We start from the raw sequence: 12325 nt of genomic DNA, 5'->3' as shown, positions 1-12325 counted from the left end.
CTAAAAAAAAAATTGAGGACTAACAAAAGACTAGTCTTATGGTTTGAATGTGAGATGTCACCCAAAAGCTCACATGTGAGACAATGCAAGAAGGTTCAGAGGAGAAATGATCGGGTTGTAAGACTCTTAACCCAATCAGTGAATTAATTCTCTGATAGGTATTAACTGAGTGGCAACTGAAGTGATAGGGTATGGCTGGATTGGGGTATGGCTTTGGGTTTTATATTTGTATCTGGCAAGTGGAGGTCTCTCTCTCTGTCATTTCTGATCATAACATGAGCTGCTTCCCTCTGCTACATTATTTTGCCATGTTGTTCTGCCTCACCTGGAGACATGAGGAATGAGCCTGCTGTCTGTGGATAGAGACCTCTGAAACCATGAACCCTCAAATAAACTTTTCCTCCTATACATTTATTCTCATCAGGTCTTTCAGTCACAGAAGCAAAAAAAAAAAAAAAAAAAAAAAAGCTGATTAAAACTACTACTACTTAATATTTTGCCATTAAGAACATTTAAAATAATAACTACTATCCATTTTCACCATTATTTCATAGAACAGAAGATATTTTATGATTTAAAAAATTGAAGCAATATAAACCCATATATATATATATATATATTTCTTATTTTTGTCATGAACTAATTGAAAACTTTAATGTCCTGATATTTAATAACCATTGCATTAGCTGACAAATCATTGGATAGGTTCTTTAAAACCTTTAACCCTTATTTTTAAAATTTATTTATTAGTGCATAATAAACATAATAGCGGGGTTCATTTTGACATATTCATAAATTAAAATAACATAGTTTTCTTCTTTCAATCCCATGTATTACCGCTTTCCCTCGGGTCTCCTCTCCTCCCTCCTAGGATCTCTTTCCTGTGCTCTATTACTCTTCCTTCTTTTTACTCATTTTTTAAAATTGATACATTATAGCTATATGTAAAACTGGAATGAATGGTGATACATTCATAAAAGCACATAGCATTACTCTCCAAATCTTCCCCTTTCCAACACCTCCTCATTCCTCCTTGGTTCCCTGCTTCTGCTCTACTGATCTTCCTTCTGTTTTCATAAGATTCCCCCCACTATTTTTTTTTTTTTTTTGCAGTGACAGGGATTGAAGCTAGGGTCTTGCACATGCTAGGCAAGTGCTGTGTACCACAAGATATATCCCCAGCCTCCACTCTTTTTTGTTTTTGTTTTTTGTTATTCCTGTTTTTCCTTCTAGCCTTTGTATATGAAAGAAAATATTTGACCTTTGACTTTCTAAGTCTGGCTTATTTCACTTACCATGATGTTTTCCAGTACTACCCACTCAGCAAATGATATAATTTCATTCTTCTTTATGGCTGAGTAGAACTCCATTGTGTATATATACCATATTTTCTTTTATACATTCATTTGTTAATGGGTACCTAGGCTGGTTCCATAACTTGGCTATTATGGATTGTGATGCTAAACATTGGTATGCATGTATCATAATATGCTGATTTTAGTTCTTTGGATAAATACCAAGGTGTGGTATACCTGAGTCATATGATTCTAGTCTTCTGAAGAATCTCCATACTACTTTCCAAAGTGACTGTACTAACTTGTAGTCCCACCAACCTTTCCCCTCACATCTTCACCAGCAATTATTGTTATTTGCATTCTTTTTAAAAAATGCTTATCTTTTTAAAAAGTTGTTGATGGACCTTTATTTATTTATATGCAGTGCTGAGAATCGAACCTTGTGTTTCACACATGCTAGGCAAGTGCTCTATAACTGAGCTACAACCTACCCGCTGTTCTTTGCATTCTTGATAACTGCCATTCTAACTGGGATGAGATGAACTCTCAGTGTAGTTCTGATCTGCATTTCTCTAATTGCCAAGGATGGTGAACATTTTTTTCATAAAATATTTGTTGGCCATTTGAATCTCATCTCTTGAGAAATCTCTCTTTAGAGAATTTTCTGCCCAGTTAGTGAATGGGTTATAGTTTTCTTTGGTGTTAAATTTTTTTGAGTTTTTTAATGTATTCTGGTTATAAATCCCATCAGAAGAGTGGATCCCAAAGTTTTTCTCCTGTTCTGTAGGCTCTTTCTTCACACTCTTATTTTCTTTACTGAGTAGAATCTTTAAAATTTGATATCATATCATTTACTGATTTTATTTCTTGAGCTTTAGGAGTCTTATTAAGGAAGGTAATGCCTACAACAATGTGTTGGAGAGTTGCTCCTGTGTTTTCTTCTAGTAGTTGCATTGTTTCTTGTGTAATTCTGGGTTTTGAGATCTTATTTGAGTTGATTTTTGTGCAGGTTTTTAACGCTTTGAAAATATACATCCACCAGGGATTTCCCATTGCCTCCCTTTACATGTATACTTAACAAATATGTGTTCTGTTTTCCTTAGTAGTCCCATTCTAGCAACTTTCCTAGGTGCCTGAGAGAAATAATAATTCTATAGATTTTAAGAGTAAAGAACACAGCCAAATTAAGAACTGAATCCTGGTACATGAGATTCTATCACTAGCACATTGTATAGAAGTTATTATAAATGTTAAGAAGATTCAGCTAATATTTTTTATTTAGAAAAGCTTCATATTACTTCTGAATTATATGTCTCTTAGTTGTGATAATGAATACGCTTCTCATTCATTCCATTGGTGGCTCAAGCAAAAGGCCTACTGAAAAACTTCAAAAGTTTTTCATTTATGTGTGTATATGGGTATGTGTGTTCTAATAACTACACTTATGGAACTATAAAGTATTGTGAAAAAATGTTGACTTATTTTTTTTAAAAAAGTATGTAATTTGAAATCTAGTTTCTAATTGTAAATTTTAAGTGTTTTCCCATTGGAAATGAAACTCTAGCTACTTTTAAAAAATTATCCATTTGAAAAATTATTACAATAAAATTTATATATAGTGAATTGAGAAGATCTTAACAGTATACTTTGGTGAGTTTTGACACAAATGTACTCATGAAACCAATACCTGGATTGAAATGTAGAACATTGCCAACACTCTAGAAAATTCCCTTAGGTTCCCTTCTAGCCAACCTTCATAGGCAATGACCACTCTTCTAATTTCACAGACTAAACTTGCTTCTTTTGCTTAATATGATGTTTCTGAAACTCATTTACACTGCTGAGTGTATTATTAGTTTGTTCCTTTTTGTTACTAAGAAGTATTCCACTTAATGAATTTATGTTTATCCATTCTATTGATGGACATTTGAATTGGCTCTACTTTTTGACTACTATGAATAAAGCTGCTAAACATTCTGCACAAGATTTTTTGGTAGATATTTTTAATTTCCTTTGGGTAAACATATAGGAATAGAATTGCTTTGTTATAAAGCAGACGTATATTTAACTACCTGTTTTTGAAAGGTAATTGTGCCATTTTAAAATTCCACCAGAATTCTAGAGAGAATTCTAGTTGTTTATCATCCTTACCAACATTTGATGGATATTCTTTTTAATTTTACCATTTGAACGGGTGTGAACTGGTATCTCATTGTAATTTAAATTTGCATTTCTTTGATAACTAATGATATTAAACACTTCAGGTCCTTGTAGCCTATTAATCTATCTAAATGTTAACCTAAATATTTAAATCTTCTATCTCTTTGGAAATGGGATTGTTGCTGGGGTGGTAGCTCAGTAGTAGAGCATGTGCCTAGCATGTGGGAGGCCATGAAGTCAATCCCAGGCACCAAAGGGTGGAGGTGGGGCAAGGAAAAAAAATAAAAACAAAACCTTGGCTGGGCTCGGTGGTGCACACCTATAATCCCAGTGGCTTGAAAGGTTGAGGCAGGAGGATGGTGAGTTCAAAGCCAGCCTCAGTAACAGTGAGGAGCTATGCAACTCAGTGAGACCCTGTCTCTAAATAAAATACAGAACAGGGCTGGGGATGTGTCTTGCCCTTGCATGTGTGAGCACTGGGTTTGATCCTCAGAACCACACACCCACAAAAATAAAATAAACAAAATAAAGTTATTGTGTCCATCTTCAACTAAAAATATTAAAAAAACAAACAAAAACAGGGCTGGGGATGTGGCTCAGTGGTAGAGTGCCCCTGAGTTCAATCCTTGGTACCCCAAACCCCCCAAACCAAAAACAAACAAAACCTTGGGCTAATTTGGGGTGGAGATGCAGCTCAGTGGTAGAGTTCAGGCTTACTATGTGCAAAGCCTTGAGTTCCATCTCATACCACACACACAGACAAATCAAGAAATGAAAACTAAAATAGGATTGCTTTATCTTTTCATTATTGGTTTGTATGTGTTTTTTAGGTGTTATGGATACCAATGCTTTCTTACACACCTACACACATACATACATACACACACACACATAGATAAAAACACTGTCTTCCATTTTGTGACTTGCTTTCCCCTTTATTGTCTTTTGCTGAGTAGACATTTTTAATTTTGATGAAATTTAATTTATCACCTTAGAAAACATTTCTTAAGAAATCATTACCTACTCTAAGGTGTAAAGCTATTCTCTTATGTTTCTTCTATCAGCTCTAGAAATTATGTTTTTCTACTTAGGCCTATGATCCACCTTAAATTTATCACTATATACAATGTGAGGTAAGGATTGAGATTCATACCACCCCCCATATATTTATTCAGTGGTTCAAGTACCATTTGATAGCAAGAATTATCTTTCCCAAATTGTCTTTAAAGATTTGAGAATATTAATAGATTACATTTATGTGTGGGTCTATTCCTGGATACTCCATTCTGTTCCACTAATCTATTTTCTAGTCCTGTGTGAATACCACCCTGTCAATGGGGTGTTGGAGCTGACTCAAATTGGCTCATGAGAGTTGACTGCTAAATTTTTACACCTCAAATAAGCTCTTTAACCCTGAGCTGGTTGTCAAACTTAGTAAAACATCACTGCCTGTCATGATTATTGTAGTAATCCACAATGTTGTAAGTCTTGAAACTAAATACTGTCAAGTCTTCCAACATTTTTCTTTTTCAAAATTGTTTGGCTATTCTTGATCCTTTGGTTTTCTAAGAGTTGTCAATATTTTACACAGAAACCCTGCTGGGACTTTGGAATTATGTTGACTTTATAAACCAGTTGAGGAAAAATTGACATTTTTTCAATCCATATATGTAACATACATCTTCCATTTACTAAATTTGTTAAATTCACTCTGCAATGTTTTCACTGTGCTTTCTCTGTAGAGGTTTTACATATCTTTTGTTAAATTTATGCTTAAGTATTACTTTTTTTTGATGCTACTGAAAATAGTATGTTTTAGTTACCTACTGCTATATCAAACAGCTAGGGTTACATGAATGGACAGGGCTGAGGGCACAAACCATTTGGAAGCTTATTCACTGATGATATAATTTGGTGTCAGATATGAAATGACTTGAAGAATGGAATAGTCAACTGGACTTTCCATGTGGTTTGTACTTCTTCACAATGGTGAATTCTGGGTAACCAGACTTCTTAACATGGCAATACCTACCTCCAAAAGCAAGCATTTCACTAAACAAGAGGAAAGTTTCATGGTCATTTATGACCTCGCCTCAGATATCACATATAACATCACTTTGCAGTATAATTGGTTGAAGTAGTCAGAAGCCTACTCAAATACAAGGGGAGGAGATGTAGACACCAACTTTCAATGAAAGGAATGTCAAAGATTTTATAGCCATGTTTTAAAACTGACACACTACTTTTAAATTTCATTTTTCAACTTTTGTTGCTAGTAAAGAAATAGATTTTATACATTGTCTTGTAATTTAAAGCTTTGTACTTATTAGTTCTAGTAGGCTTTCTTGGGTAGATACCTTAGAACACTCTATGCAGATAATCATGCTGTCTGCAGATAAAAAATTTTACTTATTCCTTTCCAATCTTTATATTATTTGCTTTTTTGCTTATATTCTCGTTGTGCTAGCTTGAACCACCAATGGGATGTTAAATGTAATTACTGAGAGCAAAAGAACATTGTGTTGGTCTTGATCTTAGGAGGAAAATAGTCAATATTTCACCATTAGCTATATGTTTTTTGGAGTTGCCCTTTATCAAACTAAGCTTTTTTCTATTCCGAGTTTGCATAGTTTTTAAATATTAATTGGTGTAGGATTCTGCCAAATGCGTTTTGGCATTTATTAAGATGATTATCAGAATGTTCTCTTTCATTCTGTTAATATAAAAAAACATGCTGATTAACTTTCAAATGTTTAACTGACATTGCATTTGTGACCAAGCAGGACTAATTAATTTGTTGTTAGGTTTTTTTTCAGGATTTTACTATATGGTCATGAGGAGTACTGCTTTATAATCTTCTTTTCTTATAAGCTACCGATTTTGGTGTTAGCATTATGCTTGCCTAATAACCTGTGAAATGCTTCCTTCTTTTCTGTTTTTGAAAACATCTGTATAAGGCTGATATTAGTTCTTCTTTAAATGTCGGATATAATTCATCAGTGAAACTATAAGAATCCATAGTTTTCTTTGTGGAAAGATTTTCTGTTTCTTTTAGATTACAATTAGATGTAATAGATATAGTGCTATTTAGATTTTCTATTTCTTCTAGAATCACTTCTGGTAGACTGTGGGTATTTTTTGTTTTTGTTTTTAAAGAAGGTGCTCACGGTAGGTAATGTTTTAAATTTATTGTTATAAAGTTCGTTATAATGATTACTTACTTTTCTTTTAATAATTTTAGGAATTGTAGTGATATCTCTTTTTAGTTCCTGATATTGTTCTCCCATTTTCTTAAAAAGCATTGATGGAATTTATCTATTTTTACTATCAATTTTCTATTTCATTATTTTCGGCTCTTGCTTTTATTATATCCTTCTTTCTGCTTACTCTGGGTTATAACTTTTACTTTCAATCTGTATTTTCATATTTAAATAAGTTAAACAGAGAGTATATGAAGTCTTGCTTTTTACATGGTTTTACAGTTTCTGTCTTTTAATATGTTTGGTCCATTTACATTTAATATAATTATTGATATGATTATGATTGATTTTAAGTCTACTATTTTGTTTGTTATGACTTAATTTGTTTTCACTTTTCTTCATGAATTCTTTTGATTTAATCAAATAATTTTTTAAAAATATTTACTTTTTGGTGTAGATGGACACAACACAATGCCTTTATTTTTTATGTGGTGCTGAGGATCGAACCCGGGTCTTGGTGAGCGCTCTACCGCTGAGCCACAATCCCAGCCCCTCAAATAGTTTTTAATGTTTCAAAAACTAGGGATATTTAGAGTTGATTATAGAGACCTAAGTAAGCAATAGATATATTTTGTATCAAATTTATAAAACATATGGAATATGGTTGAGAATCTGGAGCTGACTCTGTAAAAGTGCTTGCATATTCTCTTTGAAATACCCAGTAGGTGTAGATCCTTGTATCACAATACTTCCTTAATATATACTTGCAGATTAGCAGTTTCCATGGTCACTTATATGTTCAAATTTATTTCTTTTTTTAAATTTTTTTGGTTGCATTTTTATACCTTTATTTTATTTACTTATATGTGGTGCTAAGGATCGAACCCAGTGCCTCACAAATGCTAGGCAAGTGCTCTACCATTGAGCTACAGCCCCAGCCCCTCAAAATTTATTTCTTAAAATGTCTTCTTATGTTTAAGTCAGAGAATGATTATGATGAATAAAAATGAAATAAAAATAAGGTTCTGTGACCTGGGAATGCAGCTCAGTGGTAGAGCATGCACTAGCATGTGTAAGGCCCTGGGTTTGATCCCAAACATCATATACACACAAAAATCTTAACTTCAAAAGCATACAATTCAGCCAAAGGGATAAGTATAGAAATAATTAAGTTTTATACTGTGCAAGCAAAGTATAATATCTGGCTTATAGTAATTTTGTGATAAAATTTTAAATTCTAATTATACATATAGAAATGTGTTAGAATATCATAATTGTGATTTTTAAAAAAGATCTATGGCTTTTGGAAGGACACTATTTCTGACTGGAGGCAGGAAGATGAATCAACAGGTGTCTCAAGGGAAAGGTGGCATTTAAGCTGGTCTTTGAAAGGTAGGTAGAATTCTTTGGCAGTTATCAAGAATACAAGCAAGCATGAGTGTTGGAGAGGATGTGGGGAAAAGGTACAGTCATACATTATTGGTGCAATCACTTTGGAAAGCAGTGTGGAGATTCCTCAGAAAACTTGGAATGAAACTACCTTTTGACTCAGCTATCCCATTCTCGGTCTATACCCAAAGGACTTAAAATCAGCATATTACAGTGACATAGCCACACCAATGTTTAAATCAGTTGAATTCACAATAGCTAAACTGTGGAACCAACCTAGATGCCTATCAGTAGATGAATGGATAAAGAAGCTGGTATATATACACAATGAAATATTACTCAGCATTACGAAAGAATAAAATTATGGCATTTGCAGGTAAATGGATGGATCTGGAGAATATTATGCTAAGTGAAGTAAGCCAACCCCCAAAACTAAAGCCTGAATGTTTTCTCTGATTAGTGGATGCTGATCTATGATGGTTGGGGGTAGCATGTGAATAGAGAGCCTACATCTTGGGAGCAAATTTTTACCCCTCATACATCAGAGACTAATCTCTAGGGTATATATAGAACTCAAAATGCTAAAGACCAAAATTTTAACCCAATCAATAATGGGCCAAGGGGGCTGGAGTTGTGGCTCAGTGGTAGAGTGCTCGCCTAGCATGTGCGAGGCCCTGGGTTCGATCCTTAGCACCACATATAAATAAAGGTATCGTGTGCAACTACAACTAAAAAATAAATAAACATTACTGTGTATATATATGTGAATGCATGACCAATGTGATTCTGAAACCTGTTTACTCAGAAAAATGAGATATTATATCCCATCTGATTCAAATGTATGATATGTCAAGGTCATTGTACTGTCATGTGTAACTATTTAAAACAAATAAAAGTAAAAAAAAAAAAAAGGGCCGAAGACCTGAACACTTCTCAGAAGATGATAAAACAATCAATCAACAAATATATGAAAAAAATGTTCATCATTGCTAGCAATTAGAGAAATGCAAAGCAAAACTACTCTAAGATTTCATCTCACTCTAGTCAGAATGACAGCTATTATGAAGAAAAACAATAGTAAGTGCTGGTGAAGATGTAGGGAGAAAGGCACACTCATACACTGCTGGTGGGACTACAAATTGGTGCAGCTAATATGGAAAGCAGTATGGAGATTCCTTGGAAAACTGGGAAAGGAACCACCATTTGACCCAATTATCCCTCTCCTTTGTCTACCCAAAGGACTTAAAAACAGCATACTACAGGGACACAGCCACATCAATAGTGATAGCAGCACAATTCACAATAGCTAAACTGTGAAACCAATCTAGATGCCCTTCAGTAGAAGAATGGATTAAAAAAATGTGGCATATATACACAATGGAATATTACTTAGCAATAAAAGAGAATAAAATCATGGCATTTGAAGGTAAATGGATGGAGTTAGAGAAGATAATGCTAAGTGAAGTTAGCCAATCCCAAAAAACCAAGATGTTTTCTCTGATATAAGGAGGCTGACTCATAGTGGGGTAGGGAGAGGGAGCGTGGGAGGAATAGACAAACTCTACATAGGGCAGAGGGGTGGGAGGGGAAGGGAGGGGGCAGGGGGTTATAAATGATGGTGGAATGTGATGGACATCATTATCCAAAGTACATGTATGAAGACATAAATTGGTGTGAATATACTTTGTATACAACCAGAGATATGAAAAATTTGTGTTCTATATGTGTAATAAGAATTGTTATGCATTCTGCTATCATATAAAATAAAAAAAATTAATAAAAAAGAACGTAAAAAATAATAATTAAATAAAAAGGTGGACAGAATTCTTAAAGTCAAGAGATGTGATGAGAAGGCATATTAAGCAAAGGAAACACTAAGTGTATATATGGAGAAAGAAAATGTAGGGAAGTATTTAAGGAATAGTAAATATTTTAGTTTACATGTAAGCATAAGGTTCATAAGGCTAAAACCAAAAAATAAGGCTGGAAAGTAGGCTGGATCCAGACCATCAAGCACTCTGGAGCTAGAAGTTATATTCAGTAGGCAACAGGGAATCATTGTTTTTTTTTTTTTTTTTTGGGTACTGGGGATTGAACCCAGGGGTGTTTTACCACTGAGATACATCCCCAGTAATTTTTTTAAAATTTTGAGATGGGGTCTTGCTAAGTTGTTTAGGGCCTCTACTAAGTTGCTGAGGCTGGTTTTGAATTTGCGATTCTCTTGCCTCAGCCTCCCAGGTCGCTAGGATTGGGTTTTGAGCTGGGAAAATTAAGTGATCAGAGCAATATTTTATGAAGCTTTATCTGAAAGCAGTACATAAATTCTAGAAAACTAGAGAGACTGAGGAAGAACTCCTCCATCAGGTAGTCCTTGAATGAATGGGAAGTATACTTAGAAATGAATCCCTTAGTTGGTATGGAGGCATGTGCTGGTAATAGTCCCAGCAACTTGTAAGCCTGAGACAGGGGGATCACTTGAGACCAAGAGATTGAGACAAGCTTGGGCAAAACAGTAAGACCCAGTCTAAAAAAAAGGAATTGCTTTAGTCCTTAGGGTATTCATAGCTTGGCATAGTTATAGATTGAGGGCTGCTATGTTCAGCTATAAGTAGTCATGAATTTTTATCCCAGTCTGCTATACAAATTTTTATAAGTGTGTTATGATGTGAAAGAAGTACTAAGCCAGAGAATACCAGGAAGGGGTAATAATGATACAATATTATTGGTAGCTAAATAGCTCTTGGGGGTAATAATAGTAGGAACAAATTGAGAAAAATAAATGTGAGAAACAATGAAGGCAGAATTAACAGGATTAGAAATTGAGTGAATGTATAGGAAATATGCTTTAAATATTTGTGGAAAAATTCCAGGGTGTGATTAAGCTAATAGGCAGAAGAGAGGTAATAGAAATAAAGGTTATTGGATTTAAGAAGAAAGAAATTTGAGGTCTAAGTAATCAGCATCAGAGTTGAACTAAAGATGATGGCCAGGAGAATAGAAATTATGAACACTTTTTCTTACAGTATTCAAAACCTTTGAGAAAGATATAAAAGTCTTTTGGGAATAAACAGGATCGTTCAGGATCTCATGCTTACTCAAATCCTTTTCTTTGGCTTCTAGCACTGAGAACACAGTGTAAAAAATATAAGGAAGAGACACATGGGAAGTCATGTACTCTCTTTAAGGAGATGGCTGTCAGGCTCTGGAGGGCACTAGAGCTGCAGAGGAAAAAGGTAGGAAAGACCTTCAATGAATGGGAGATAGAGTCCATTTAATTTTGTTTTTATTTAAAAAATACCTTTCCCGATATAATTTATGGACCATGGAATATCCTTATACCTTTTAAATATCTTTCATACTGTATAATTCAGTGATTTCTAGTATAAACACAAGGTTGTACAATCACGAATGCTTTACCTGAACTGATGGGGTAATAAAAATATTACATGAAGACTGGAGAGTTTCTAACCATAGAAACTCTACAACACTTGAGTTGGAGCCACAAATTTTACTGATTTATTTTAACTTCACAAACAGGATTGGAAGCTCTACTATCATTAGTATAAGGAAAATGAATTAAGTTTGGGAATCAAAATAAAAATTTTTTAAAGGAAGTAGCACTTCTTGTAGGAACTGTTTTTTTTTTTTCAAGTAAAATCTTCTATTTCTTAACTATATGTTGTAGGACATTAGCTATGGAACATTTAGTTTTGTTAATGTGATAAAAACAATCATTTTTATAGTGTGACCAGGTGACCTGGGGCTCCTTTCATCTCCTTGGACCTCATCTATACCTTTGTGGAGACTCTCCAGGGGCTCCAGGACTCCTCTCCGAAAGGAGGCCATGGGGTCTTGAACACAGGATCGAAGGCTCAGCATGCTCTGCAGGTGAGGCTCCCGAAGAAGCTGCTCCCGATAAGCTGTCAGCTGAGGTGAGCGGCAGAGCAGGGCAGCAACATTGTGGACAAATTCTGGTACCAGGCAGGTATAGGCATTATCTGCTTGGCAATAGTGATAGGCAACCACCTACAAATGGAAGATGAGAATGCAAACAGGCTTATCAGTGGCAAAAGCAATAGCTACAGTTATTACATGATCATTCTCTGTCTTTTCTCTCTCCATTTTCTTTACCTTTTCAAGTATAAATGAAAGCTGCTAACTCAACTGCCTGATTTATGTAAGATTAAAAATCTCATATGATAGTTCTCTTGTACACATAGGATATCACAACCCCAAATTAAAATTTATAAGTAAAAATTAAATTTTCTTTCTGGATCATAA

General features: G+C 34.4%; 1 protein-coding gene across 8 annotated transcripts in view; it reads right to left on the bottom strand.

Moving 5' to 3' along the window:
* The window catches only part of Tanc2 (tetratricopeptide repeat, ankyrin repeat and coiled-coil containing 2), a 467438-nt gene that overhangs the window by 92027 nt on the left and 363086 nt on the right, over positions 1-12325 (bottom strand). For all 8 annotated transcript variants that reach the window (XM_046460981.2, XM_046460989.2, XM_058584913.1 and 5 more), the window contains one exon: positions 11839-12070. In XM_046460981.2, coding sequence (XP_046316937.1) covers positions 11839-12070 — 232 coding nt within the window. The remainder of the gene's footprint in view (positions 1-11838; positions 12071-12325) is intronic.

This window comes from Marmota monax, unplaced genomic scaffold (genome assembly GCF_021218885.2).
Source record: "Marmota monax isolate L192 unplaced genomic scaffold, Marmota_monax_Labrador192_F-V1.1 WCK01_AAM20220418_F8-fsc00319, whole genome shotgun sequence".
Classification (NCBI taxonomy): domain Eukaryota; kingdom Metazoa; phylum Chordata; class Mammalia; order Rodentia; family Sciuridae; genus Marmota; species Marmota monax.
The sequence above is the reverse complement of the archived record's forward strand: the minus strand, read 5'-3'. Positions and strand labels throughout refer to the sequence as shown.